The sequence below is a fragment of the Aquarana catesbeiana genome, linkage group LG08, assembly GCF_042186555.1.
Source record: "Aquarana catesbeiana isolate 2022-GZ linkage group LG08, ASM4218655v1, whole genome shotgun sequence".
NCBI lineage: Eukaryota > Metazoa > Chordata > Amphibia > Anura > Ranidae > Aquarana > Aquarana catesbeiana.
Window position 1 is genome coordinate 207665654 of NC_133331.1, and position 27356 is coordinate 207693009.

At 42.8% G+C, this 27356-nt stretch overlaps 1 protein-coding gene across 2 annotated transcripts in view; it reads left to right on the forward strand.

Annotated features, from left to right (window-relative positions):
- Positions 1-27356, forward strand: part of LOC141106239 (mannose-binding protein C-like) — a 188021-nt gene that overhangs the window by 81625 nt on the left and 79040 nt on the right. For both annotated transcript variants that reach the window (XM_073596853.1, XM_073596854.1), the window contains one exon: positions 8157-8243. In XM_073596853.1, coding sequence (XP_073452954.1) covers positions 8157-8243 — 87 coding nt within the window. The remainder of the gene's footprint in view (positions 1-8156; positions 8244-27356) is intronic.

Consider the following 27356-nt stretch of genomic DNA (forward strand, 5'->3'; position numbering starts at 1 on the left):
GCGGCCAAGTACAGGGATATCCTGGATGAAAACCTTCTCCAGAGTGCTCAGGACCTCAGACTGGGCCGAAGGTTTACCTTCCAACAAGACAATGACCTTAAACACACAGCTAAAATAACGAAGGAGTGGCTTCACAACAACTTTGTGACTGTTATTGAATGGCCCAGCCAGAGCCCTACCAAAAACATGTAGTAGAATACGTATTGGCCTAAACTGAGGAAAACATTTTTTTTGAAAAAAGTTGGATATTTATTATAGCAAAAAGTAAAAAATATTGTGTTTTTTTCAAACTTGTCACTCTTGTTTTGTTTATAGCGCAAGAAATAAAAACCACAGGGGTGATCAAATACCACCAAAAGAAAGCTTTATTAGTGGGGAAAAAAATTATAAAAATTTCATTTGGGTACAGTGTTGCATGACCGCGCAATTATTATTCAAAGTGCAACAGCGCTGAAAACTGAAAATTGGCTTGGGGAGGAAAGGGGTGAAAATGCCCTGTATGGAAGTGGTTAAACCCAATTGAGCATCTCTGGAGAGACCTAAAAATGGCTGTCCACCAACATTTCCAACCTGACAGAACTGGAGAGGATCTGCAAGGAGGAATGGTAGAGGATCCCCAAATCCAGGTGTAAAAAACGTGTTGCATCTTTCCCAAAAAGACTCATGGGTGTATTAGATCAAAAGGGTGCTTCTACTAAATACTGAGCAAAGGGTCTGAATACTTAGGACCATGTGATATTTCAGTTTTTCTTTTTTAATAAATCTGCAAAAATGTCAACAATTCTGTGTTTTTCTGTCAATATGGGGTGCTGTGTGTACATTAATGAGGAAAAAAAATGAACTTAAATGATTTTAGCAAATGGCTGCAATATAACAAAGAGTGAAAAATTTACGGGGGTTTGAAGTCTGAATACTTTCTGTCCCCACTGTGTATATATATATATATATATATATATATATATATATATATATATATATATATATATATATATATATATATATATATATATATATATATATATATATATATATATATATATATATATATATATATATATATATATATATATATATATATATATATATATATATATATATAAATATTTATACTCTGCATTCAGTGTAGCCTATATCTGGTGCATTCCATGGTGTACAGCTGTTAATACAGTGCAGGCGGTGTACACAGTATCTAATACAGTGTGTACAGTGTAATATATATATATATATATATATATATATATATATACACACACACACACACACACACACACACACACACACACACACACACACACACACACACACACACACACACACACACTCTTTATTCAGTGTAGCTCATATCTACAATGCATTCCATGGTGTACTGTGTCTAGTACACTTCAGGCAGTGTACACAGTATCTAATACAGTGTGTACAGTTTCTACTACACTTCTGGTGGTGTACACAGTATACAATACAGTGCAGCATTTGTACACTTTCTAATACATTTACATTACAGTGTTCTGGTACCACCAACACCTAAGGCCCAATTTTCTGCAGAGTATATAGGGTAGGCCGTATAGTATATACAGTCAGGTCCATAAATATTGGGACATCGACACAATTCCAATCTTTTTGGCTCTATACACCACCACAATGGATTTGAAATGAAATGAACAAGATGTGCTTTAACTGAAGACTTTCAGCTTTAATTTGAGGGTATTTACATCCAAATCAGGTGAACAGTGTAGGAATTACAACAGTTTGTATATGTGCCTCCCACTTTTTAAGGGACCAAAAGTAATGAGACAATTGGCTGCTCAGCTGTTCCATGGCCAGGTGTGCGTTATTCCCTCATTATCCCATTTACAAGGAGCAGGTAAAAGGTCCAGAGTTCATTTCAAGTGTGCTATTTGCATTTGGAATCTGTTGCTGTCAACTCTCAATATGAGATCCAAAGAGCTGTCAGAATCAGTGAAGTAAGCCATCATTAGGCTGAAAAAAAAAAAAAACCATCAGAGAGATAGCAAAAACATTAGGTGTGGCCAAATCAACTGTTTGCAACATCCTTAAAAAGAAAGAACGCACCGGTGAGCTCAGCAACACCAAAAGACCCGGAAGACCACGGAAAACAACTGTGGTGGATGACCGAAGAATTCTTTCGCTGGTGAAGAAAACACCCTTCAAAACAGTTGGCCAGATCAAGAACATTCTCCAGGAGGTAGATGTATGTGTGTCAAAGTCAACAATCAAGAGAAGACTTCACCAGAGTGAATACAGAGGGTTCACCACAAGATGTAAACCATTTGTGAGCCTAAAAAACAGGAAGGCCAGATTTGAGTTTGCCAAACAACATCTAAAAAAGCCTTCACAGTTCTGGAAAAAACATCCTATGGACAGATGAGACCAAGATCAACTTGTACCAGGGTGATGGGAAGAGAAGAGTATGGAGAAGGAAAGGAACTGCTTATGATCCAAAGCATACCACCTCATCAGTGAAGCATGGTGGTGGTATTGTCATGGCGTGGGCATGTAGAGCTGCCAATGGAACTGGTTTGCATTTATTGATGATGTGACTGCTGACAAAAGCAGCAGGATGAATTCTGAAGTGTTTCGGGCAATATTATCTGCTCATATTCAGCAAAATGCTTCATTGGATGGTGCTTCACAGATGGACAATGACCCGAAGCATACAGCGAAAGCAACCAAAGAGTTTTTTAAGGGAAAGAAGTGGAATGTTATGCAATGGCCAAGTCAATCACCTAACCTGAATCCGATTGAGCATGCATTTTACTTGCTGAAGAGGGAAAATGCCTTTTCCACACTTTTTAAAATTTTAGTGCACTAAAACACACTATATTGCCCAAGTGTTTGGTAAAATATAAAAGATGATTTTATGCCAAGTACATAGATACCAAACACGACATACTTTAAAATTGCGCACAAACGTACAAACTTGCAGCAGTGACAAACTACATACATTTTTAAAAGCCTTTAAAAGCCTTTACAGGTTACCACTTTAGATTTACAGATTAGGTCTACTGCTAGAATTACTGCCCTCAATCTGACGTTCGCGGTGATACCTCACATGCATGGTGCAATTGCTGTTTACATATGACACGAGACCGATGCTTGCGTTCGCCTTTGCGCGTGAGCACGGGGGGACAGGGGTGATTTTTGTTTCATTATTTATTTTGCTTTTTTATTTTATTTTTAAACTGTTCCTTTTATTTATTGATTTTTTATCATTTTTTAATGTCATCACAGGGAATGTAAATATCCCCTATGATAGCAATAGGTAGCGACGGGTACTCTTTTTTGAAAAATTGGGGCTATTAGACTGAGACTCTGCCCTCAAAGCATCTGATAACACCAAGATCAGTGTGATAAATTGCTTTTCAAATTTCCCAATGGTGCTGTTTATATCCAGCGCAAAAGTCATGAAATGCTCGTAGCTTCCAGTTTCTTAGGCTCCATTCACACTAGCGCGTTTTTTGATTTTTTGCATTTTGCAGACATGCATGGGAATTTTTTAACATGGGTTCCTATGGAACACGTTCACATCAATGCCTTTTTGTATCTCTGCATTTTTTGGTCAGGGACTTTTTTCCATGCAAAATGCAGCGTTTTGCATGTAATGGAATTCAATGGACAAGCATCAAAAACGCAAGTGCAGCGTTTTTACAGTGTTTTTGATGCGTTTTTGCCGTTTTTTTTTTTTTTTTTTTTAAAAACTGTCAAAAAAAAAAAAACGCAAAACGCGGCAAAAACGCCGCAAAAACGCTACAAAAACGCTGCTCAAAAACGTGGCAAGCATGTAAAAAAAAACTCCAAAAACGCTCAAAAGCAACATGCATAGGTGTGAATGGAGCCTAAGGCTCCATTCACACTAGCGCGTTTTTTGATGCATTTTGCAGAAAAGCATGGGAATTTTTTAACATAGGTTCCTATGGAACATGTTCACATCAATGCCTTTTTGTACCTCTGCATTTTTGGAAAGGGTCAGGCACTTTTTTTCATGCAAAATGCAGCGTTTTGCATGTAATAGAATTCAATGGACCAGCATCAAAAACGCAAGTGCACCATTTTTGCAGCGTTTTTCATGCGTTTTTGATGCGTTTTTGCTATTTTTTTTTGACTGTATACAGTAAAAAAAAAACTGTAAAAAAAAAAAAAAAAAAACGCAAAATGCCGCAAAAACGCTACAAAAACGCTGCTCAAAAACGTGGCAAGCATAAAAAAAAACTCCAAAAACGCTCAAAAGCAACATGCATAGGTGTGAATCGAGCCTCAGGCCATAGAGATGATTGGAGCTGTTCTGGTCTGCTGTATAGTCAGCTGGTGGAACCACCGGCTGCATTCTCAGGTTCCCAGGTGAGACAGGAGTGCCAGAGAAAACAATGGAAGATGGCGGGAGGGAGGGGGGGTTGTTCCCTCCCACTGCTTGTAAAAGGATTGCTTTTACATGAAAGCTGTCCGCTGGCTGAAAAGATTGATACCTAAACCGGCAGGCATCATTCTGGTATAAACACTCAAAGTCCAGCAACATACCAGTACGTTGCTGGTCCTTGTTAGGCATATATTGTAATGTTCTTTTTTTTTTATGCAGCCTGCGGGCTTAACGAAAAAAGGAGATTGATCGGTGGGTATGCCCACCATTAGAATACCACTCTGCATCCACCTACTTCTAATGATGGGCATACATGCACCATTTTTTTTTTTTAACTGTGGTGGTGAAATCACCTCCTACAGGGCTGGAGTCGCTGATTTACGTATCCTGGGAGCAGATGCTGTTGCTGTCAAGATAAATAAATCAGTGCTGCAGCTGAATGGCATACCTGAAAAGCAAACAATGGTAACAATAAAACATTAACTCTTAAACATTTGTGCCAAAAAATCGCCCCTCCACCCCCGCCCCCCTGCTTCGGCATATGCTCTTTTTTTAAACGGTGGTGGTGAAATCCCCTTCTACAGTGCTGGAGTCACGGCTTTACGTATCATGAGAGCAAACGCTGTCAGAATAAATAAACCCGTGCTGCAGCTGAATGGTGTACCTGCAAAGCAAAAGCAAATGGTTAACAATAAAACAAAGTAACATTACAGTATAACAGTAAGACATAGCATACCTGCAAAGCAAATACAATAAAATAAAATACAGTAACAATAGAGAAAGAGCAATAGAGAGAGAATAAAAAATATTTTTGTCTTTTTTGTGGTTTTTTTTTTGCACTTTTATTTTAACTGTAAACATTCTAGATTAGGGTCTGCAGAAGTGGTGGGCTCCCAATTAGGATTGGCAAATGCAGCGGGAAGGGCACTATGGGCTCTACAGGCCTGTGTACGAACTCTTGGTGGCTGTGGGGCATTACTTGTGCTAGCCGCCGCACCAATTTGAACTGCAATTATGGGACTCGCTACGTGACCACGTGTTGCTGCAGTGCTGGTTTGACTATGACCAGGATGTACTAGGCTGCTGGTGCTTGCCAGTTCACCAGAAGGATGAGCAGCACTAGTACTGACTCTCTGCTCCCTATACGAGAGCCCTGCGGTTCTTGCACCTCAACAACAGAAGAACGGGGTCGGGTACGCTTGACCTTAGTGGGGACCACTACTCCATCATCAAAGCTATCTGTCAGGGTGCCGCTGCTGTCTACAGGTTCATATACTGAGCCTGAATCTGACATTGAGGCAGCTACCCTTCACTCTCACCTGTCATGCTCAGCAAAGTGTAGGCCTCTTCACTAGTGTATCTCTGTTTGGACATTTTGGCCTCTAAATGTACTGGTACAACTAGTGAAACTCAGGCAAAAGAACACCTGATTGTCAGCGACTGCTTCAATCGCTACCAAAAAAATTAACTGTTAGTGTTTGCAGGGATTAGACGTGACTCTGCGAATGCTGCAGTTATGCGTGTTGTGTTCAAATAGTATCAAACTTACATTTAGGAATCAGAAAAAACTCCTCTGGAATCATACACAACGACACGAGGTGATGTCAGCGCGTCGCTTCTTCATACGCGTTTCGTAATAGAATTACGTCGTCCAGGGGCATGTACTGTTTTTATTATTCAACAAATCTTGAAGTTTTTACACTATTGGAGCGCTTATATTTTACATGCCATGCACATCCACCCATGGGCTGGGAAAGGAATGAAGCGATCTGAGGAATAATGGTTCTGTTAGGCGTCTTTGGAGACCATACTATCACCACTGACGAGTTGAAGGGTACTGGCTACATCTGATATGCCCTGGAGGGTATTTATTATTACAGGCTTCCCTTGATCCTCTGTAGTGGGGGATCATGGGCTTCCGGTAAGCAGTAACTCTCTACACAACGGTGGTGGATTCTGCACAATTCCTTCATTTTACATTGAAGATTTCACATTTATGGATGGACAATACTTTCACCTTCTAAGTTTTTAAGATTCACGGGTGTTCTTGGACACCCTTTTGCATTGTTATGTCACCCCCTTAGCCAACTGGTTCAGTTGAGCCTATCATCGTTGGCCAATTTTTGTTGTCTTATGTGTGACGGTGTATTTGACATTCAAGATTCTTGCCCATAAATACACAAGGTTGCACATATATAGACATTTGATTATTTTCCAATGATTGAGTTACTGTGTCAGTTTGCACTTATTCTATTTATTTATTTTTTTATATGTTTAGCGCAATTCTATATTTTTTCTATTTCGTTCACTGTATTGATGTTGTGCAGGAGAATCACTGCTTCATTAATTTTCACATACAATTCTATAGATACCTTTTGGGATTAGGTATATGTGGTTATTTGTCTTCATTTATCCTAGTGCAGTTTCTTTTTTCATACTAATCTGACACTGCCTGAGATTGATGCTGACCCTAACTGACACTCAAACCTAAACTGGGGGGCAATCAGGGGGTTAAATCTTTATTTGGTAATATATGGCGGGTACCCTGACACTATAAAAACCTGGCGGTGACAGCAACTAACTGGCTAACTAGCGTCACCCATGAGATTAAATGCAGTGATTAGAAAAGAGATCTGTACACTATATTAGTGACACTGGTGACAGGGGATGAAAGGGTTGACTGGGGGAGGTGATCAAGGAGTTAAACCTTTATTAGGAGGTTAATGGGGGGTACCCTAGACCTACCTAGGCCTATTACTAACTGCCCTAATGCTGATTAGTGTCACAAGTGACACCAGTACAGTGATAAATCTGAAAACTGCACTTGGTGACACTGTGACAGGGAATGAAGGAGTTAGTGTGCCTACGTGTACTGCGTCAGTGTATTGTTGGTGCAATTCACTGTTAGATGTCCTCTCTCCTATCTCTGGAACTAAAAAGGATTCCACAAGGGGAGGTGACATCACTTCCTCTGCCTGTGTTTACATTACACAGGCAGAGGACAGTCTCATTCGCCAGAACCGGTCACTAGGTCCAGGCCAGAAATCATTGGCCTGGGCCTGGAGACTGATCGCTTCAGAAGCGAATCTGATCGGTGTAGGTAGGCCCCCCTAGGCAGTCGCGCGCCCGATGTACAATGACAGCGATTTGCGCAGGAAAGCCAACTTGCCGCAGCCGGTCAGTAACTAGTTATTAGCTATGATTAAGCATCAGTAAAGGGGCTGGAAACGTGTTAGCTATTTTATTCTGTGACTCCGTTTGCTGTATGGACTGTTTTTATACAATAAAGATATTTTTTTGGAGTGCAGCTATCTGGATTTTTTCGTTCGTGCAGAAGATACATATTGATCTTGCCGAAAATGCAGTGTCCTATTCACTTCTATTAGCTGAACTAAAAGTACAAACAGTGTTTTCTTCCTTCTGTAAAATGATAATCCTCCTTACACTACTGTAATGTAGATAAAGAGAAAAAAACATGTTTGAAGTTTAGCCTGGGTGACAAACATCCTCCATAGATACAGTGGAGTGAGTTTTGCAAAAAAGTTATTCAAAGCATTACTTGGATAAAATAAAGGAACACATGTTGAAAAAATACCTCCAATTCAGCCATCTAAGCACCAGTACTTTGTTGGAGTATAGATACAGTATGCTTAAAGATTGAATTGCCCAGAATTAGAATCTTCATGTGTTTATATTATAGACATAATAGTTGAACAATGTAGTTATTACTGTTACTTGTTTACCATGACATCTTAAATCTTTTGTATAATATTTCTTTCCTTAGGACCGACTGGAAATAAAGGGGAGAAAGGTGAAAAGGGAGTTGGTTTGCCAGGAGGACAAGGGCAAAAAGGAGAGAAAGGAAGCCCAGGTAATTCATGAAAACCAATAGAAGTGATTAAATATAAAGGGGGCTAATGTAGTGATTGGCTTGCAACTGTAAAACAAGGAGTTACTTGAAGTACTTGAACATGAATTACGTGAAGAATATACATCTATGATCTACATACTGTTTGGAATCGTATTGCACCGTATTCACCTGAATGAGACAGTTATTAAGCAAATTAGAGAGACTTTTGGATGCAAACCAGGATTCCTCTCAGGTAGTATAATCTACATGATAGTTTTATTTATTTATATTTGTAACCAGTGCAATTGTGTTTCTGAACAACCAGTTGAGACAGGTTTGCACATCTATGGGGCAGGTTTATCAGTTTAGATGAGACAGATTTTTACTCTAAAAATCAAAAAGTGATCAGGGTCAGGTTTTATTTAGCCCTAGTGCTTCTTTAGAACAGATGATAAAGGAATGTATCAATTAAAGTGGTTGTTAACCCAATTGCCCCCAATTAATCAGGTACACAGATGCAAGATATGCAAGATACGTCAGAAGAGGAATCTCTTATCTTCCTCCTTGTGGCCAACAATGCAGTGTGTACAAGAGGAGAGGGGAGGGGGAGGAGAGGGGCGGAGAGGGGCGGAGAGGGGCGTGGCTGGGAGTGTAGGAGATCAGCTTTCTCACTCCAGACTACATGTTGACAGGAAGAGGGAGGGGGAGGAGGGGGAGCTGAAAACAGGCAGAGAGGAGAGAGGAGACCTGCGGTTGACGCAGACACACATTTAGACCACGGTATCTTGGCTCAGCAGCCATGATAATCGTGGTCTGTTCTGAGAGGGGGAAGACAGGAGCCGGAAGGATCAAAAAGGTATTGTAAGAGATACAGAGAAGTAATGCAAAAAGCAAAAGCACCAAGCTGCAGCTTGCACATTAAAGGGACAGGAGCAGCATTTTTTTTTTTGGGTTAACTACTTCAGCCCCGGAGGATTTGACTGCTCAATGACCAGAGCACTTTTTACAATTTGGCACTGTGCTGCTTTAACTGGTAATTGCGTGTTCATGCAATGCTGTACAAAATTTGCATCCTTTTTTTCCCACAAATAGAGCTTTCTTTTGATGGTATTTGATTGCTTCTGCTATTTTTATTTTTTGCGATATATACAGAAAAAGACCAAACATTTTGAAAAAAATTATATTTTCTACTTTTTGTTATTAAAAAAAAAAATCAATAAACTCAATTATAGTCACACATTTGGGCCAAAATGTATTCAGCCACATGTCTTTAGTAAAAAAAATGTCAATAAGCGTATATTTATTGGCTTGTGCAAAAGTTATAGTGTCTACAAACTAGGGTAAATTTTCTGGAATTTACACAGTTTTTAGTTTATGACTGCCTATCTCATTCCTTGAGGTGCTAAAATGGCAGGGCAGTACAACCCCCCCCCCCCCAAATGACTCCATTTTGGAAAGTAGACACCCCAAGAAAATTGCCGAGAGGCATATTGAGCCCATTGAATATTTTATTTTTTTGTCTCAAGTGATTTAAAAATGAAAAAAAAAAATTACACAAAGTTGTCACTAAATGATATATTGCTCACACGTGCCATGGTTATATGTGGAATTACACCCCAAGATACATTCTGCTGCTTCTCCTGAGTACGGGGATACCACATATGTGAGACTTTTTGGGAGCCTAGCTGCGTACAGGACCCCGAAAACCAACCACCACTTTCAGTATTTCTAAGGGTGTAAATTTTTTATTTTACTCCTCACTACCTATCACAGTTTCAGTTTTTTAAAGGCCATTAAATGCCAAGATAGCACCCCCCCCCCCAATGACCCTATTTTGGAAAGTAGACACCCCAAGCTATTTGCTGATAGGCATGTTGAGTCCATGGAATATTTTATATTTTGCCACAAGTTGCAGGGAAATGACAATTATTTTTTATTTTTTTTCACAAAGTTGTCACTAAATGATCTATTGTTCAAACATGCCATGGACTTATGTGAAATTACACCCAAAATACATTCTGCTGCTTCTCAGGCTTTCTAAGGGCGTAAAATGGTGATTTCCCTTCCTCACTACCTATCACAGTTTCGGCGATGAAATGACAAGATTACACAACCCCCCCAAATGACCCCATTTTGGAAAGAAGACACTTCAAGCTATTTGATGAGAGGCATGTTGAGTATTTTGCAGATCTTGCTTTTTGTCAAAGTTTTGAAATTTGAAAAAAGAAAAAAAACATTTTTTTCTTTCTTCATTTTCAAAAATAAATGAGATCTGCAAAATACTCACCATGCCTCTTAGCAAATACCTTGGGGTGTCTACTTTCCAAAATGGGGTCATTTAGAGGGCTTTTGTGCTATCTGGACATTTCAGGGCCTCCGTAACTGTGACAGGTAATGAGGAGTAAAATCAAAATTTTACGCTTATAACCATAACCAGTACGGCAGCCCAGTAGTAGCACCCGCTTTGCCACTCTAGGGGGCCTCCAAGCCCAAATTAAAGAAGTCAAGATCCCTTCTAGACGTCTGAAAAAAGATTTGGGTATATGGGAGGGGGCGTTGCGGAAAAAGTATAGAAATATATATCATTTAGTGACAACTTTGTGTAAAACAAAAATTTAAAAAAAAATGTAATTTTCCTGCAACTTGTGGCAAAATATAAAATATTCCATGGACTCAACATGCCTCTCATCAAATAGCTTGGGGTGTCTATTTTCCAAAATGGGGTAATTTGGGAAGTGTTGTGCTATCTTGGCATTTTATGGCCTTCAAAACTGTGATAGGTAGGGAGGAGTGAAATCAAAAATTTACACCCTTAGTAATTCTGAAGGCGGTGCTTCATTTTCGGGTCCTGTACGCGGCTAGGCTCCCAAAAAGTCTCAGACATGAGGTATCACAGTACTCAGGATAAGCAGCAGAATGTATTTTGGGGTGTAATTCCACATATAACCATGCCATGTTTGAACAATGTATCATTAAGTGGCAAATTTGTGTAAAAAAATAAAAAATAAAAAATTTCCAGCAACTTGTGGCAAAATGTAAAATATTCCATAGACTCAACAGGCCTATCAGCAAATAGCTTGGGGTGTCTACTTTCCAAAAAGGGGCGATTTGGTTTTGAATTGTCCTGGCATTTTATGCACAACATTTCGAAGCTTATGTCACTTATTACCCATTATTCTAACCACTTGAAGACAAAGCCCTTTCTGACACTTTTTGTTTACATGAAAAAATATAATTTTTTCGCAAGAAAATAACTTTGAACCCCCAAACATTATATATTTTTTTTTAAATCAAAGGCCCTACAGATTAAAATGTGGGTTGCAATTTTTTTTCACACAGTATTTGCACAGCGATTTTTCTAACGCAATTTTTTTTGGAAAAAACACACTTTTTTAATTCTAATGCACTAAAACACACTATATTGCCCAAATGTTTGATGAAATAAAAAAGATGATCTTACGTCAAGTACATGGATACCAAACACTTTAAAATTGCGCACAAACCTGCAGCGGCGACAAACTACATACATTTTTAAAAGCATTTAAAAGCCTTTAAAGGTTACCATTTTGGATTTACAGAAGAGGTCTACTACTAAAATTACTGCCCTCGATCTGACCTTCACGGTGATACCTCACATGTATGGTGGAATTGCTATTTACATATAACACCAGAACGAAGCTTGCATTCGTCTTTGCGCGTGAGCATGGGGGGACAGGGGTGTTTTTTTTATTATTATTATTTATTTCGCTTTTTTTATTTTATTTTTAAACTGTTCCTTTCATTTTTTTTTTTTTTTTTATAATTTTTATGGTTATCTCAGGGAATGTAAATATCCCCTATGATAGCAATAGGTAGTGACAGGTACTCTTTTTTGAAAAAAAATGGGGTCTATTAGACCCTAGATCTCTCCTCTGCCCTCAAAGCATCTGACCACACCAAGATCGGTGTGATGAAATGCTTTGCCAATTTCCCAATGGCGCTGTTTATATCCGGCGAAACCGCGAAGTCATGAAATGCTCGTAGCTTCCGGTTTCTTAGGCCATAGAGATGATTGGAGCCATTCTGGTCTCTGATCAGCTCTATGGTCAGCTGGCGGAACCACCGGCTGCATTATCGGGTTCCCTGTTAGGACAGGAGAGCCCGAGAAAACCATGGAAGACGGTGGGAGGGGCGGGACGTTCCCTCCCACTGCTTATAAAAGCAGTCTAAAGGTGAATTAGCCACTAGGATTGCTTTTACATGAAAGCTGACCGCTGGCTGAAAAGAATGATACCAAGATAATGCCTAAACCTGCAGGCATCATTCTGGTATAACCACTCAAAGTGCAGCAACATACCAGTACGTTGCTGGTCCTTGTTGGGCATACATTTTAATGTTCTTTTTTTCATGCAGCCTGTGGGCTGAACAAAAAAAAGAGATCGGTGGGTATGCCCACCTTTAGAATACTGCCCTTCATCCACCCACTTCTAATGATGGGCATACATGCACTATTTTTTTTTTTTAACTGTGGTGGTGAAATCACCTCCTACAGCACTGGAGTCGCTGATTTATGTATCATGGGAGCAAATGCTATTGCTGTCAAGATATATAAATCAGTGCTGCAGCTAAATGGCGTACCTGCTAAGCAAATTATGGTTAAACAATAAAACAAAGTAACATTACGGTATAACTATAAGACATACCATACTTGCAAAGCAAATACAATAAACATAGTAAAAATAAAACATTTTTTAACGCAATCTGTGCCTAAAATTTATATGCCGAAGCATGGGGGCAATCCGCCCCTAATGTTAGGGGAAAATCGCCCCTCAGCCCAAACAGTAAAGTATAAAAGAATTACATACCTGAAAAGCAAACATGAGTAACAATAAAACATTGCATTGTAGAATACAGTAAAAAGAGCAGAACAATAGAGAGAGAATAGAGGGAGAGAGAGAGAACAATAAAATGACAACTATTTTTTTATTTTTTTTATTTTATATATACAGTATAATATATATATATATATATATATATATATATATATATATATATATATATATATATATATATTTGTAACTGTAACGGTTGTACTGGTCCGGTTCCAGGTTCGGGTCTCTCAAAATGCGATGGCATCTTTGGAGACCTGTGAAAGTGTGTCCTAGTTTGTGCAGTGCTGTACCCTACGCTAAAACTCCACTAGTGTGTGGTGGCCTTCAAAACATTCACCAATGCAAAGACCAGGATGGTCAGGACAGGAGGGACAATAATAGCAGGTGTCAAGCCTATATCCGCACTTTCTTACAGACACAACATTTTCTTTGGGGGGCACGATGGGTAGGGGTACCAGGGAGGACATACGGAAAATGCCTCTCATGCAGCTGGCTCACTGCATTTGGATTGGGAAGTTGGGCCACAGCACCGCCTGGAAACAGAAGGGCTGTGATGATCTCTTCCTGGAATTTAAGGAAGGATCCATTTCGTCCTGATGCTTTGTATAGCACATAAGCATTCAGCAGAGCCAATTGAAATAAGAATACAGACACTTTTTTGTACCAGCACCTGGTCTTATGGGCAACTAGGTATGGTGCCAACAACTGGTCGTTGAGGTCCACCCCTCCCATATTAAGGTTATATTCGTGGACACAGAAGGGTTTCTCCACAACACCAGTCGCCGTAGGAATTTGGACCGTTGTGTCTGTGTGAAGGGATGACAGAACGAAAAATTATGATTATCCCTCCACTTCACAGCGAGCAAATTATTACACTTTAAGCAGGCTCTCTCTCCCAGCCTAAGATGGGAATCTACAAGCTGCTGGGGTAAGCCCCGGCAATTAGATTGCACGGTGCCACATGTGCCAATTCCATGATCAAACAAGTGACTAAAAAGTGGCGCGCTCATGTAATAATTGTCCACATACAAGTAGTACCCTTTCCGAATAAGGGAGACACCAAGTCCCACACAATCTTACCAGCACTCCCTATGTAGTCTGGACAGATCTCTGGCTCTACGTGACTATCTCTTCCCTTGTAAACCATAGAACTATATGTATAGCCTGTGGCCCTGTCACAGAGCTTATACATCTTGACCCCATATCTGGCATACTTGCTGAGAAGATACTGTTTGAAAGACAAGCGGCCAGAAAACTTAATCAGGGACTCATCAATGCAGACAACTTGATCAGGAGTAAACAAGGCTGCAAACTGTTGGTTGAAGTGGCTTACGAATTTTGTAGAACCGATTGTATTCAGGGTCACCCCTAGGACGACAGAGTTCATTATCACTGAAATGCATGAACCGCAAGATCTGCTCATATCATGCCCTGGCCATGGAGGCAGAGAACACAGGCATATGGTGAATTGGGTCAGTGGACCAATATGACCACAACTCACTCTTCTTTAGTTATGCCCATGAGGAGGGATAGGCCCAGAAAGGTCTTAAATTCAGAAACCGTAATAGGTTTCCATTCTCTGGCAAGGATCAAATGGGGATTATCGGCGATGAATTGACCAGCATACAAATTGTTTTGGTCCACAATCGATCTATAGAGATCTTCCGTGAAAAACAGTGAATAAAAATCAAGTGACGTAAAATCAACTGTTTCCACCTGAATTCTGGGTTGGCCAGTGAATAGGGGAAGTACGGGTGCTGCAGAAGTGATGGGCTCCCAATTAGGATTGGCAAATGCAGCGGTAAGGTCACTATGGGCTCGACGGGCCTGTATTTGTCTTCTTGGTGGCTGCGGGACACTAGTTGTGCTAGCCACCTTTACCAGCTTTAACTGCACTTATGGGACTCGCCACGTCACCACGTGATACTGCAGTGCTGGTTTGACTATGGCCAGGGTGTACTAGGGCCCTGGTGCTTGTCAGTTCACCAGAAGGATGAGCAGCACTAGTACTAGCTCTCTGCTCCATACGAGAACCCTGCAGTTCTTGCACCTCAACAACAGCAGAAGAATGGGGTCGGGTACGCCTGACCTTGGCAGGGACCACAACTCTGTCGTCAGAGCTATCTCTCAGGGTGCCGCTGCTGTCTACAGGATCGTATTCTGAGCCTGAATCTGACAGATGGGTGACTTCCTCTTTACTATCTGTCATGCTCAGAAACATGTAGGCCTCTTCACTACTGTACCTTCGATTTGACATTTTGGTCTCTAAATTTACTGGTACAGTAGTGAGACTCACAGGAAAAAGAGCTCCTGACAGCGACTGATTCAAACACTACCAAAAAAACTGTTAGCATTCGCAGGGATCAGGCTTGACTCTGTGAATGCTGCAGTTATGTATATTGTGTTTTTGTAAGTGACAGTGATTGATTGATACCGCACTTGGGTGGGCTGGGCTGGGCTGAGCGGAGGGGCTAAACGCAAGTGCTAGCAGGTATCTGGGCTGATTCCACTAATGCTGCATTTTTGGGAACCCTAAACTATTGGGGATTAGGGATGAGCTTCGAGTTCGAGTCGAACTCATGTTCGACTCGAACATTGGCTGTTCGCAAGTTCGCCGAACAGCGAACAATTTGGGGTGTTCGCGGCAAATTCGAATGCCCCGGAACACCCTTTAAAAGTCTATGGGAGAAATCAAAAGTGCTAATTTTAAAGGCTAATATGCAAGTTATTGTCATAAAAAGTGTTTGGGACCCAGGTCCTGCCCCAGGGGACATGGATCAATGCAAAAAAAAGTTTTAAAAAACGGCGTTTTTTCAGGAGCAGTGATTTTAATAATGCTTAAAGTCAAACAATAAAAGTGTAATATCCCTTTAAATTTCGTACCTGGGGGGTGTCTATAGTATGCCTGTAACGGGGCGCATGTTTCCTGTGTTTAGAACAGTCTGACAGCAAAATGACATTTTGAAGGAAAAAACTCATTTAAAACTACCCGCGGCTATTGCATTGCCGACAATACACATAGAAGTTCATTGATAAAAACGGCATGGGAATTCCCCAAAGGGGAACCCCGGCCAAAATTAAAAAAAAAAAAAATGACGTGGGGTTCCCCCTAAATTCCATAGCAGACCCTTCAGGTCTGGTATGGATTTTAAGGGGAACCCCGCGCCAAAAAAAAAAAAAAAAGGCGTGGGGTCCCCCCAAAAATCCATACCAGACCCTTATCCGAGCACGCAACCTGGCAGGCCGCAGGAAAAGAGGGGGGGACGAGAGTGCGGCCCCCCCCTCCTGAACCGTACCAGGCCACATGCCCTCAACATTGGGAGGGTGCTTTGGGGTAGCCCCCCAAAACACCTTGTCCCCATGTTGATGAGGACAAGGGCCTCATCCCCACAACCCTGGCCGGTGGTTGTGGGGGTCTGCGGGCGGGGGGCTTATTGGAATCTGGAAGCCCCCTTTAACAAGGGGACCCCCAGATCCTGGCCCCCCCCCCTATGTGAAATGGTAAGGGGGTACAAAAGTACCCCTACCATTTCACTAAAAAAACTGTCAAAAATGTTAAAAATGACAAGAGACAGTTTTTGACAATTCCTTTATTTAAATACTTCTTCTTTCTTCTATCTTCCTTCATCTTCTGGTTCTTCTGGTTCTTCTGGCTCTTCTGGCTCTTCCTCCGGCGTTCTCGTCCAGCATCTCCTCCGCGGCGTCTTCTATCTTCTTCTCCTCGGGCCGCTCCGCACCCATGGCATGGGGGGAGGCTCCCGCTCTTCTCTTCTTCTTCATCTTCTTCTCTTCTTCATTTTCTTCTCCGGGCCGCTCCTCACACATGCTAGCATGGTGGGAGGCTCCCGCTGTGTGACGGCGCTCCTCGTCTGACAGTTCTTAAATAACGGGGGGCGGGGCCACCCGGTGACCCCGCCCCCCTCTGACGCACGGTGACTTGACGGGACTTCCCTGTGACGTCACGGGGAATGCCACAGGGAAGTCCCGTCATGTCCCGTGCGTCAGAGGGGGGCGGGGTCACCGGGTGGCCCCGCCCCCCGTTATTTAAGAACTGTCAGACGAGGAGTGCCGTCACACAGCGGGAGCCTCCCTTCATGCCAGCATGGATGGGGAGCGGCCCGGAGAAGAAAATGAAGAAGAGAAGAAGAGAAGAAGATGAAGATGAAGAAGAAGAGAAGAGCGGGAGCCTCCCCCCATGCCATGGGCGCGGAGCGGCCCGAGGAGAAGAAGATAGAAGACGCCGTGGAGGAGATGCTGGACGAGAACGCCGGAGGAAGAACCAGAAGAGCCAGAAGAACCAGAAGAACCAGAAGATGAAGGAAGATAGAAGAAAGAAGAAGTATTTAAATAAAGGAATTGTCAAAAACTGTCTCTTGTCATTTTTAACATTTTTGACAGTTTTTTAGTGAAATGGTAGGGGTACTTTTGTACCCCCTTACCATTTCACACAGGGGGGGGCCGGGATCTGGGGGTCCCCTTGTTAAAGGGGGCTTCCAGATTCCGATAAGCCCCCAGCCCGCAGACCCCCACAACCACCGGCCAGGGTTGTGGGGATGAGGCCCTTGTCCTCATCAACATGGGGACAAGGTGTTTTGGGGGGCTACCCCAAAGCACCCTCCCAATGTTGAGGGCATGTGGCCTGGTACGGTTCAGGAGGGGGGGGGCCGCACTCTCGTCCCCCCCTCTTTTCCTGCGGCCTGCCAGGTTGCGTGCTCGGATAAGGGTCTAGTATGGATTTTTGGGGGGACCCCACGCCGTTTTTTTTTTTTTTTTTTTTGGCGCGGGGTTCCCCTTAAAATCCATACCAGACCTGAAGGGTCTGGTATGGAATTTAGGGGGAACCCCACGTCATTTTTTTTTTAAAATTTTGGCCGGGGTTCCCCTTAATATCCATACCAGACCTGAAGGGCCTGGTATGGAATTTAGGGGGACTCCCACGTCATTTTTTTTTTAAATTTTGGTTCGGGGTTCCCCTTTGGGGAATTCCCATGCCGTTTTTATCAATGAACTTCTATGTGTATTGTTGGCAATGCAATAGCCGCGGGTAGTTTTAAATGAGTTTTTTCCTTCAAAATGTCATTTTGCTGTCAGACTGTTCTAAACACAGGAAACATGCGCCCCTTCACAGGCATACTATAGACACCCCCCAGGTACGAAATTTAAAGGGATATTACACTTTTATTGTTTGACTTTAAGCATTATTAAAATCACTGCTCCTGAAAAACGGCCGTTTTTAAAACTTTTTTTTGCATTGATCCATGTCCCCTGGGGCAGGACCCAGGTCCCCAAACACTTTTTATGACAATAACTTGCATATTAGCCTTTAAAATTAGCACTTTTGATTATTCATGTTCGTGTCCCATAGACTTTAACGCTGTTCGCGTGTTCGAACGAACTTTTTTCCTGTTCGCATGTTCTGGTGCGAACCGAACAGGGGGGTGTTCAGCTCATCCCTATTGGGGATACTAATATAGATCAGATATCAATCCGTTCAGACACTATACTACTTAGGGAGGTGTATGGTGCGTGGGTGTTAGCGCTACTGGCACTAATCTGACACTGCCTGGGGCGATGCAGACTCTGACTGATGCTAAAACCTAACTGATATCACCCGCTGGGCGATCAGGGGGTTAAACCCTTACTGGTTAATATACGGCGGGTGCCCTAACGTTATAAAAAACAAACAAACTAACCAGCATCACCCGTAACACTAATACGGTGATCACTGGTGACAGGGGGTGAAAGGTTTAACTAGGGGGCAATCAGAGGGTTAAAACCTTTATTAGATAATATATGGGGGTACTTGATGCTATAAAAACCCTGACGGTGAAACAAATCAACTAACTGGCTAACTAGCGTCACCCGAGACACAAATACGGCGATCAGAAAAAAGATCTATTAGTGACACTGGCAACAGGGTGATCAAGGGGTTAAACCTTTATTAGGGGAGTTTAGGGGGGTACCTAATGGGGCCTACTACTAACTGGCCTAATACTTATTACAGTCACAAATGACACCAATGCAGTGATCAGTGAAAAATCTGAAAACTGCAATTGCTGCCACAATGACAGGGAGTGAGGGGGTTAACTGGGGGGGGGGGGGGGGGGCGATCGGTGGGTGGCAAGTGTACCTGTGTGTACTGGTGTTAGTGTAGTGTTGTGCAACTCACTGTTATACGTCCTCTCTCTTCTCACTGGTATCGAAAACACTCCACGAGAAGAGGTGACATCACTTCCTCCTGTCTGTGTTTACACTTACACAGACAGGGGAAGGATTTCATTCATTAGGACCGATCAGCAGGTCCAGGCCAGAAAACATTGGCTGGGACCTGAGGACTGATCGGTCTTCTAACGAATCGCTATCTATCTATTATCGCTTACTGGGATCCTCAATGGTAGCTTGGTGAGGCTTTGACAGACAACCTCGTATCTCCTCCCCGTTTCTGTCACTGTATGGCGGCTGGCTGCTTTCTGTCCCCCATCTCTCTTTGCTGACTGTGCCTGGGATTGTGGGGCTGGGAGTCTCAGCCGTCCACAGCTGGAGTTCGGCTGATGCTGGCTGGAATCAGGAACATTCTAGTGAGCCTCGGGAGACATTGGCGAGGCTTGAGGGGTGACGTTAGCACACTCACTCTCTCTGTGATCCAGTGGTGCCGGGAACTATCGAGAGCAGTGACTGGTGGAGCTTGGAGGCGCTTGAAGGGGCTCGTGGAGTCTCAGCTGGAAAGACTGGTGACTATCAGTATCAGTCAGCAGTAAGCAGTCAGCAACATGGTGAGCTGGGGAACTGTGTAATATTAAATAATATTAAATAACAGACACTTACAGGAGGGGAAGGAAAAGAGAAAGAAAAAGTGGAAATAAAGATATAAAAACAAAAATTTTGAAAGAAAAAAGAGGAAAAAGAGGAAAAGGGAACTTTTAAAGCCAAGAGGGCTTTTTTTTTTTTTTTTGAGATATGACAAGGAGGAAAGAGGGACTGGGGGTGCCCAGTGCCATAGCTCATATGCAAGATGCTAGCGGACCTTCTCAGCAAGTGCATGGTAAATCCATGAAAGAGAAAGCTAAAGAAGCTGCAGCCACTAAACTGGCAACATTTGCACTGACATCAAAAGATGGTTAAAATGAAGCCTCTCAGCATGTTGCCAGTGAAGAACTGGAAGACGCTTGCACTAGAATAGATACAACTACTATATATAAACATCCAGATCAAAAAAGAGGTGATGTGGAAGAAACGGATAAGAGTGCAGGACAGCATACTGATAAACAGACTAATGGTCTATATACATCAACATTACCATCAACATCATTAGAGCCCACTTTATTCAATGTGCTAAAAGTGGTGCAACAATGTCAAAATTCTCTATGCAACTTAACCGGCCAAATGCAAGGACTTAAAGAGGAATTTATTTTCCTTTCGTCAAGATGTTCAGAAAATAAGGGAACGAACATCTGCTCTGGAAGGCCGTGTTAAAGAGCTAGAAGATGTATCCCAGTCACTGGGTAAAGATGTTAAAGAGGCAAGAAAAAAAAAAAAAAATCGAACACCAACGCTTGTAAGTTAGAAGACATGGAAAACTGCCTTCAACATAATAATATCAGGCTGGTGGGTCACCCAGAGCAAGCTGAAGGTACTAATCTTATAGAATTTGCAGAAACATGGTTATTGGAGTCTATTGGAAAAGACCACCTCTCTATGACATTTTCAGTAGAGAGAGCACACCGAGTACCTACCCGGACGTTACCATCAGGAACCCTCCTGCGGCCATTTTTAGTGCGGCTACTTAACCACTTCAGCCCCGGAAGGATTTACCCCCTTCCTGACCAGAGCACTTTTTACAATTTGGCACTGCGTCTCTTTAACTGCTAATTGCGCGGTCATGCAATGCTGTACCCAAACGAAATTTGCATCCTTTTCTTCCCACAAATAGAGCTTTCTTTTGATGGTATTTGATCACCTCTGCGGTTTTTATTTTTTGTGCTATAAACGGAAAAAGACCAAAAATTTTGAAAAAAAAAATTTTCTACTTTTTTTATTTAAAAAATCCAATAAACTCAATTTTAGTCATACATTTAGGCCAAAATGTATTCGGCCACATGTCTTTGGTAAAAAAAATGTCAATAAGCGTATATTTATTGGTTTGTGCAAAAGTTATAGCGTCTACAAACTAGGGTACATTTTCTAGAATTTACACAGCTTTTAGCTTATGACTGCCTATGTCATTTCTTGAGGTGCTAAAATGGCAGGGCAATACAAACCCCCCCCAAATGACCCCATTTTGGAAAGTAGACACCCCAAGGAAATTGCTGAGAGGCATGTTGAGCCCATTGAATATTAATTTTTTTTGTCCCAAGTGATTGAATAATGACAAAAAAAAAAAAAACAATTACAAAAAGTTGTCACTAAATGATATATTGCTCACACAGGCCATGGGCATATGTGGAATTGCAAAATACATTTAGCTGCTTCTCCTGAGTATGGGGATACCACATGTGTGGGACTTTTTGGGAGCCTAGCCGCGTACCGTGCCCCGAAAACCAATCACCGCTTCAGGATTTCTAAGGGCGTAAATTTTTGATTCACTCCTCACTACCTATCACAGTTTCGAAGGCCATAAAATGCCAAGATAGCACAAACCCCCCCCAAATGACCCCATTTTGGAAAGTAGACACCCCAAGCTATTTGCTGAGAGGCATGTTGAGTATTTTGCAGCTCTCATTTGTTTTTGAAAATGAAGAAAGACAAGAAAAAAAAATATTTTTTCTTTTTTCAATTTTCAAAACTTTGTGACAAAAAGTGAGGTCTGCAAAATACTCACTATACCTCTCAGCAAATAGCTTGGGGTGTCTACTTTCCAAAATAGGGTTATTTTGGGGGGTTTTGTGCCACCTGGGCATTCCATGGCCTCCGAAACTGTGATAGGCAGTGAAGAGTGAAATCAAAAATTTTACGCCCTTAGAAAGCCTGAAGGCGGTGCTTGGTTTTCGGGGTCGCGTACGCGGCTAGGCTCTCAAAAAGTCTCTCACATTTGGTATCCCCGTACTCAGGAGAAGCAACAGAATGTATTTTGGGGTGTAATTTCACATATTCCCATGGCATGTTTGAGCAATATATCATTTAGTGACAACTTTGTGCAAAAAAAAAGTGTCTTTTTCCCGCAACTTGTGTCACAATATAAAATATTCCATGAACTTGACGTGCCTCTCAGCAAATAGCTTGGGGTGTCTACTTTCCAAAATGGGGTCATTTGGGGGGGTTTTGATCTGTCCTGAAATTTTATGCACAACATTTAGAAGCTTATGTCACACAGCACCCACTCTTCTAACCACTTGAAGACAAAGCCCTTTTTGACACTTTGTTTACATGAAAAAATTATTTTTTTTGCAAGAAAATTACTTTGAACCCCCAAACATTATATATTTTTTTAAAGCAAATGCCCTACAGATTAAAATGGAGGGTGTTTAATTTTTTTTTTCACACAGTATTTACGCTTTTTTTTGGGAAAAAACACACTTTTTTAAATTTTAATGCACTAAAACACACTATATTGCCCAAATGTTTGATGAAATAAAAAAGATGATCTTAGGCTGAATACATGGATACCAAACATGACATACTTTAAAATTGCGCACAGTGGCGACCAACTAAATACATTTTTAAAAGCCTTTAAAAGCCTTTACAGGTTACCACTTTAGATTTACAGAGGAGGTCTACTGCTAAAATTACTGCCCTTGATCTGTGCTGTTTACATTTGACGCCAGACCGACGCTTGCGCTCGCCTTTGTGCGAGAACAAGGGGGGACAGGGGTGCTTTTTTTTTGTGTGCTTTTTTATCTTATTTTTTAACTGTTCCTTTCATTTTTTTTTTTATCTCAGGGAATGTAAATATCCCCTATGATAGCAATAGGTAGTGACAGGTACTCTTTTTTAAAAAAAATTGGGGTCTATTAGACCCTAGATCTCTCCTCTGCCCTCAAAACATCTAACCACACCAAGATCGGTGTGATAAAATGCTTTCCCAATTTCCCAATGGCGCTGTTTACATCCGTCGAAATCGAAGTCATGAAATGCTCGTAGCTTCCGGTTTCTTAGGCCATAGAGATGTTTGGAGCCACTCTGGCTTCTGATCAGCTCTATGGTCAGCTGGCTGAATCACCGGCTGCTTTCTCAGGTTCCCTGTTGGGACAGGAGAGCCAGAGAAAACCATGGAAGACGGTGGGGGGGCATTCCCTCCCACTGCTTGTAAAAGCAGTCTAGAGGATAATTAGCTGCTAGGATTGCTTTTACATGAAAGCCAACCGCTGGCTGAAAAGAATAATATCAAGATGATACCTAAACCTGCAGGCATCATTCTGGTATAACCACTCAAAGTCCAGCAACATACCAGTATGTTGCTGGTCCTTGTTGGGCATATATTGTAATCTTTTTTTTTCATGCAGCCTGTGGGCTGAACGAAAAAAAGAGATTGATTGGTGGGTATGCCCACCATTAGAATACCTCCCTTCATCCACCCACTTCTAATGATGGGCATACATGCACCATTTATATATGCCGAAGCATGGGGGCATCCGCCCCAAAAGTTAGGAGCAAATCACTCCTCCATCCCTGCTGCCCCCATGCTTCGGCATATATCACCTCCGCTGGAGTCACGGCTTTATATATCGTGGGAGCAAACGCTGTTGCTGTCAAGATAAATAAATCCGCGCTGCAGCTGAATGGCGTACCTGAAAACAAAAAAATGGTTAACAATAAAACGGAAAATTGTATCATACTTACCGTAATTTTCCTTTCCTGGTGCCTATCCATGGCAGCATACAGGTGATAAGGCTCCGCCTCGACTCCTCCCTCAGGACTAGTGAATAGCATAAATTAAAGACATAGTCCCTCCCCCAACATTCTCCGTGACATAGAATACAGAGGGTGGGAGCATATGCTGCCATGGATAGGCACCAGGAAAGGAAAATTACGGTAAGTATGATACAATTTTCCGTTTTCCTGGTGCCTCCATGGCAGCATACAGGTGATAAATAACTAGCTGACACGGGTGGGATAATGCTTAACAATGAATGTTTACTAGAATGGGAAATCGCAGCCTGAACTGCCCTCCTTCCAAACTCAATCGTCGTGAGAGCTCCTGGATCAATATGGTAGTGTCTGAGGAAAGTATTGTGAGAAGACCAGGTGGCGGCCCTGCACACCGTCTCCAATGAAACGTTAGCCCTTGCTGCCCAGGAGGTTGAGACTGCCCTTGTAGAATGAGCATTCACTCGGGATGGAGGTTCCATATCCTTGATCCTGTAGGCCTTCTGGATTCATTTTACCACCCAAGATGCCAGAGTTCTGATGGAGGCTTCTTTGCCCCTGTATTTACCGAATGGTACAATAAAGAGTCTTTCTGAGTCCCTGAAGGATCTGGTGGCCTCTAGGTAGGCTCTGAGCACTCTGGATATGTCCAGCTCGTGACAAGATTCCGAATCTGCTTCAGTAAATACTGGTAGTGCACAGGGCTCCAGAAGGTGGCTTGGAGTAGTGACCTTAGGTGTGAACCCCCGAAGGGGACAAAGTTCCACTCTGTCGTGGAAGAAAGAGATGTGGTCATCACCTGTTCCTAAAGAGTGGAGTTCTGAGATCCTTCTGCCCGAAGTAATGGCTATCAGGAAAGCTGTCTTTAGTGTTAGGTTCCAAATTGCCACTTGTTCCACTGGGGCAAAAGGATGTTCAGATAGGACTTAAAGGACCAGGGATAAATCCCATTTCGGAAAAGACTATCTGACAGGTGGGCGAATCTTTAATACTCCTCTGAGGAAAGTGACTACTAAAGGCTCTTCTGCCCATTTTTTATTTGTTGCTGCAGAAATTGCTGCTACCTGCACTTTGAGGGAACTTAGGCCCAGACCCAGATCAAGTCCCGTCTGGAGGAAACCGAGAACGTCTGATGTAGAAGGAAGGATTGGATCAAACTCATTTGAGGTTGCAAATGACAAGAACTTGTCCCATATTTTTGAATATACAGCATTGGTTGCCGGCTTCCTAGCTCTTGGGGGTGTTGTTATGACCCCTGGGGAACATCCTAAGGACTCGAACCTTCGCCTCTCAATTTCCAGACTCGAAGATTTAGCTTCTGAGGGTTTGGATGAACTAAACTGCCCTGCATCAGAAGTTGAGGGAAAGGAGGGATCCTGATTGGAGAGCTCACACTGAGGCGCATGGCTAGAGGAAACCAGGGTCTCTTCGGCCAATATGGAAGTACTGCCAGTACCTGTAATGTCTCTCTGAGAAGCCTCAGGAGGAACTTGAATATTAACGGCCGGGGGGAAAGGCATATGCGGTGGAGAACCTCCAGGGACATGACAGGGCATCTACTTCCTCGGCTTGCGCATACGGCAGGCAAGAGAAGAATCTGGTCAGCTTGGCATTCTCCGGAGTGGCAAATAGGTCTACCTGAGGAGGATCCCAGAGGTTGGCAATCTGACGGAAGACCTGGGGATGAAGAGCCCACTCGTTGTTGTCCAAGAAGTTCCTTGACAGTGTGTCTGCTTCCGTGTTCAGCCTTCCTGGGAGATACATCGCCCTGAGGTCTAAGATGTTCCTTTCTGCCCAGAGCATAATCGGCTCTACTTCCCTGAGGAGTGATGTGCTGCGAGTGCCCCCCTGCTTCTGCAGATACGCGACAGCTGCCCTGTTGTCCAGGCGTAAAAGTACTCTATGGCCTCTGATCCGAGATGCCAATGACGTCAGTGCCAAGAATGCTGCTCTCATCTCCAGGATGTTGGATACTACTCCCTGGGTGGAACAGGACCATCTTCCCTGTATTCTGGTTTCCCCGCAATGGGCTCCCCAGCCTTGTCCACTCGCGTCGGACGTAACTGTGATCCAGGAGAGGAAACCCAGATGACGAGGTTTGGAGAGGTTTTCCGGGCGAGTCCACCAATGAAGACTCCTGCGCAGTGATCCCGTCAGCAGAATTGTCTGAGAGAGTTGTTGTTTCTTCCACTGCGCCAAGAAACCCATCTGGAAGTACCTCAAATGCCAATGGGCCCAAGGAATCATTGGTATACAGGCAGACATTGTGCCAATGAGGCTCAGGCATTGTGATGCCGTTAGGTACCGGCTTGCGATGGTTTTGACCATCCTCTGGATGATAATCCTCCTCTTCGAAGATGGTAATGATACTGTCCCCTCCTGGGTGTTGAACATTGCACCTAGATAGATAATCCGCTGTGTAGGTGCAAGCTGACTCTTTTCTGAGTTTATCAACCATCCTAGTTCCCTCAGGGACTGGAGAAGAAAGTCTCGGTGATATACCAACTGATCCGGACTGCTTGCTAGGAGGAGGATGTCGTCTAAATAGTGGTATATCCTCAAACCCCTCTCCCGCAGGGGAACCAGGGCGGATATTAGGATCTTGGTGAATACCCTGGGGGAAGTGCACAGGCCGAAGGGCAGAGCTTGAAACTGCAGGTGGGTCTGTCCTACTGCAAACCTGAGATACTTCTGAAAGGCAGGTAAGATTGGCATGTGTAGGTATGCATCCTGCAGGTCGACTGAAATCATCCAATCTGTTGGCTGCACTGCCTGAATAATTGTTTGTAGAGACTCCATCTTGAAGCTTTCGGGGTGTATGTGCCTGTTGAGCCTTTTCAGATCTATCACAGGTCTCCATCCCCCCGTTCTCTTTGGGACCAGAAACAGAGTGGAATAGAAGCCTGCGAAGCGCTCTGCCAAAGGAACCGGCACAGCTGCTCCCTGAAGCTGGAGTGACGCTACGAAGTGTCTTAAGGCTTGAGCCTTCAGCGGAGAGGATGGAATTTCTGTTCTCTTGAAAGAATTTTGAGTTGGAGATTGAGAGAAAGTCCAAAAGTGTCCCCATCGGATTGTTGACAGGACCCAGGGATCCTGGCATTTGTTGGCACAGACTGGAAAAAAGAACTTTAGCCTGGCTCCCACCGGGAGTGTCTGGGCTAATCCGGCGTCAAAAGGACTGCTTCTGTTCATGTGGAGTCGGAGGGGCCTTCAACTTTCTGCCCAAAAAGGATGCCTGAGTGCCCCTCCAGGGTTTTCTGCTGTCTCTGGACTGCCTTGTTTGTCTAAAATCTCTAGGATTTGATTGGCGGAATCTAGAAGAACCCGCTCTGGATCTCCGCATCCTTCTGTCTTGGGGAAGCATACCAGACTTTCCTCCTGACACCCTGGAAATGGCTTTGTCCATCTTGTCTCCAAATAATGCCTTCCCGTCGAATGGGATCTTGCACCAATTTTGCTT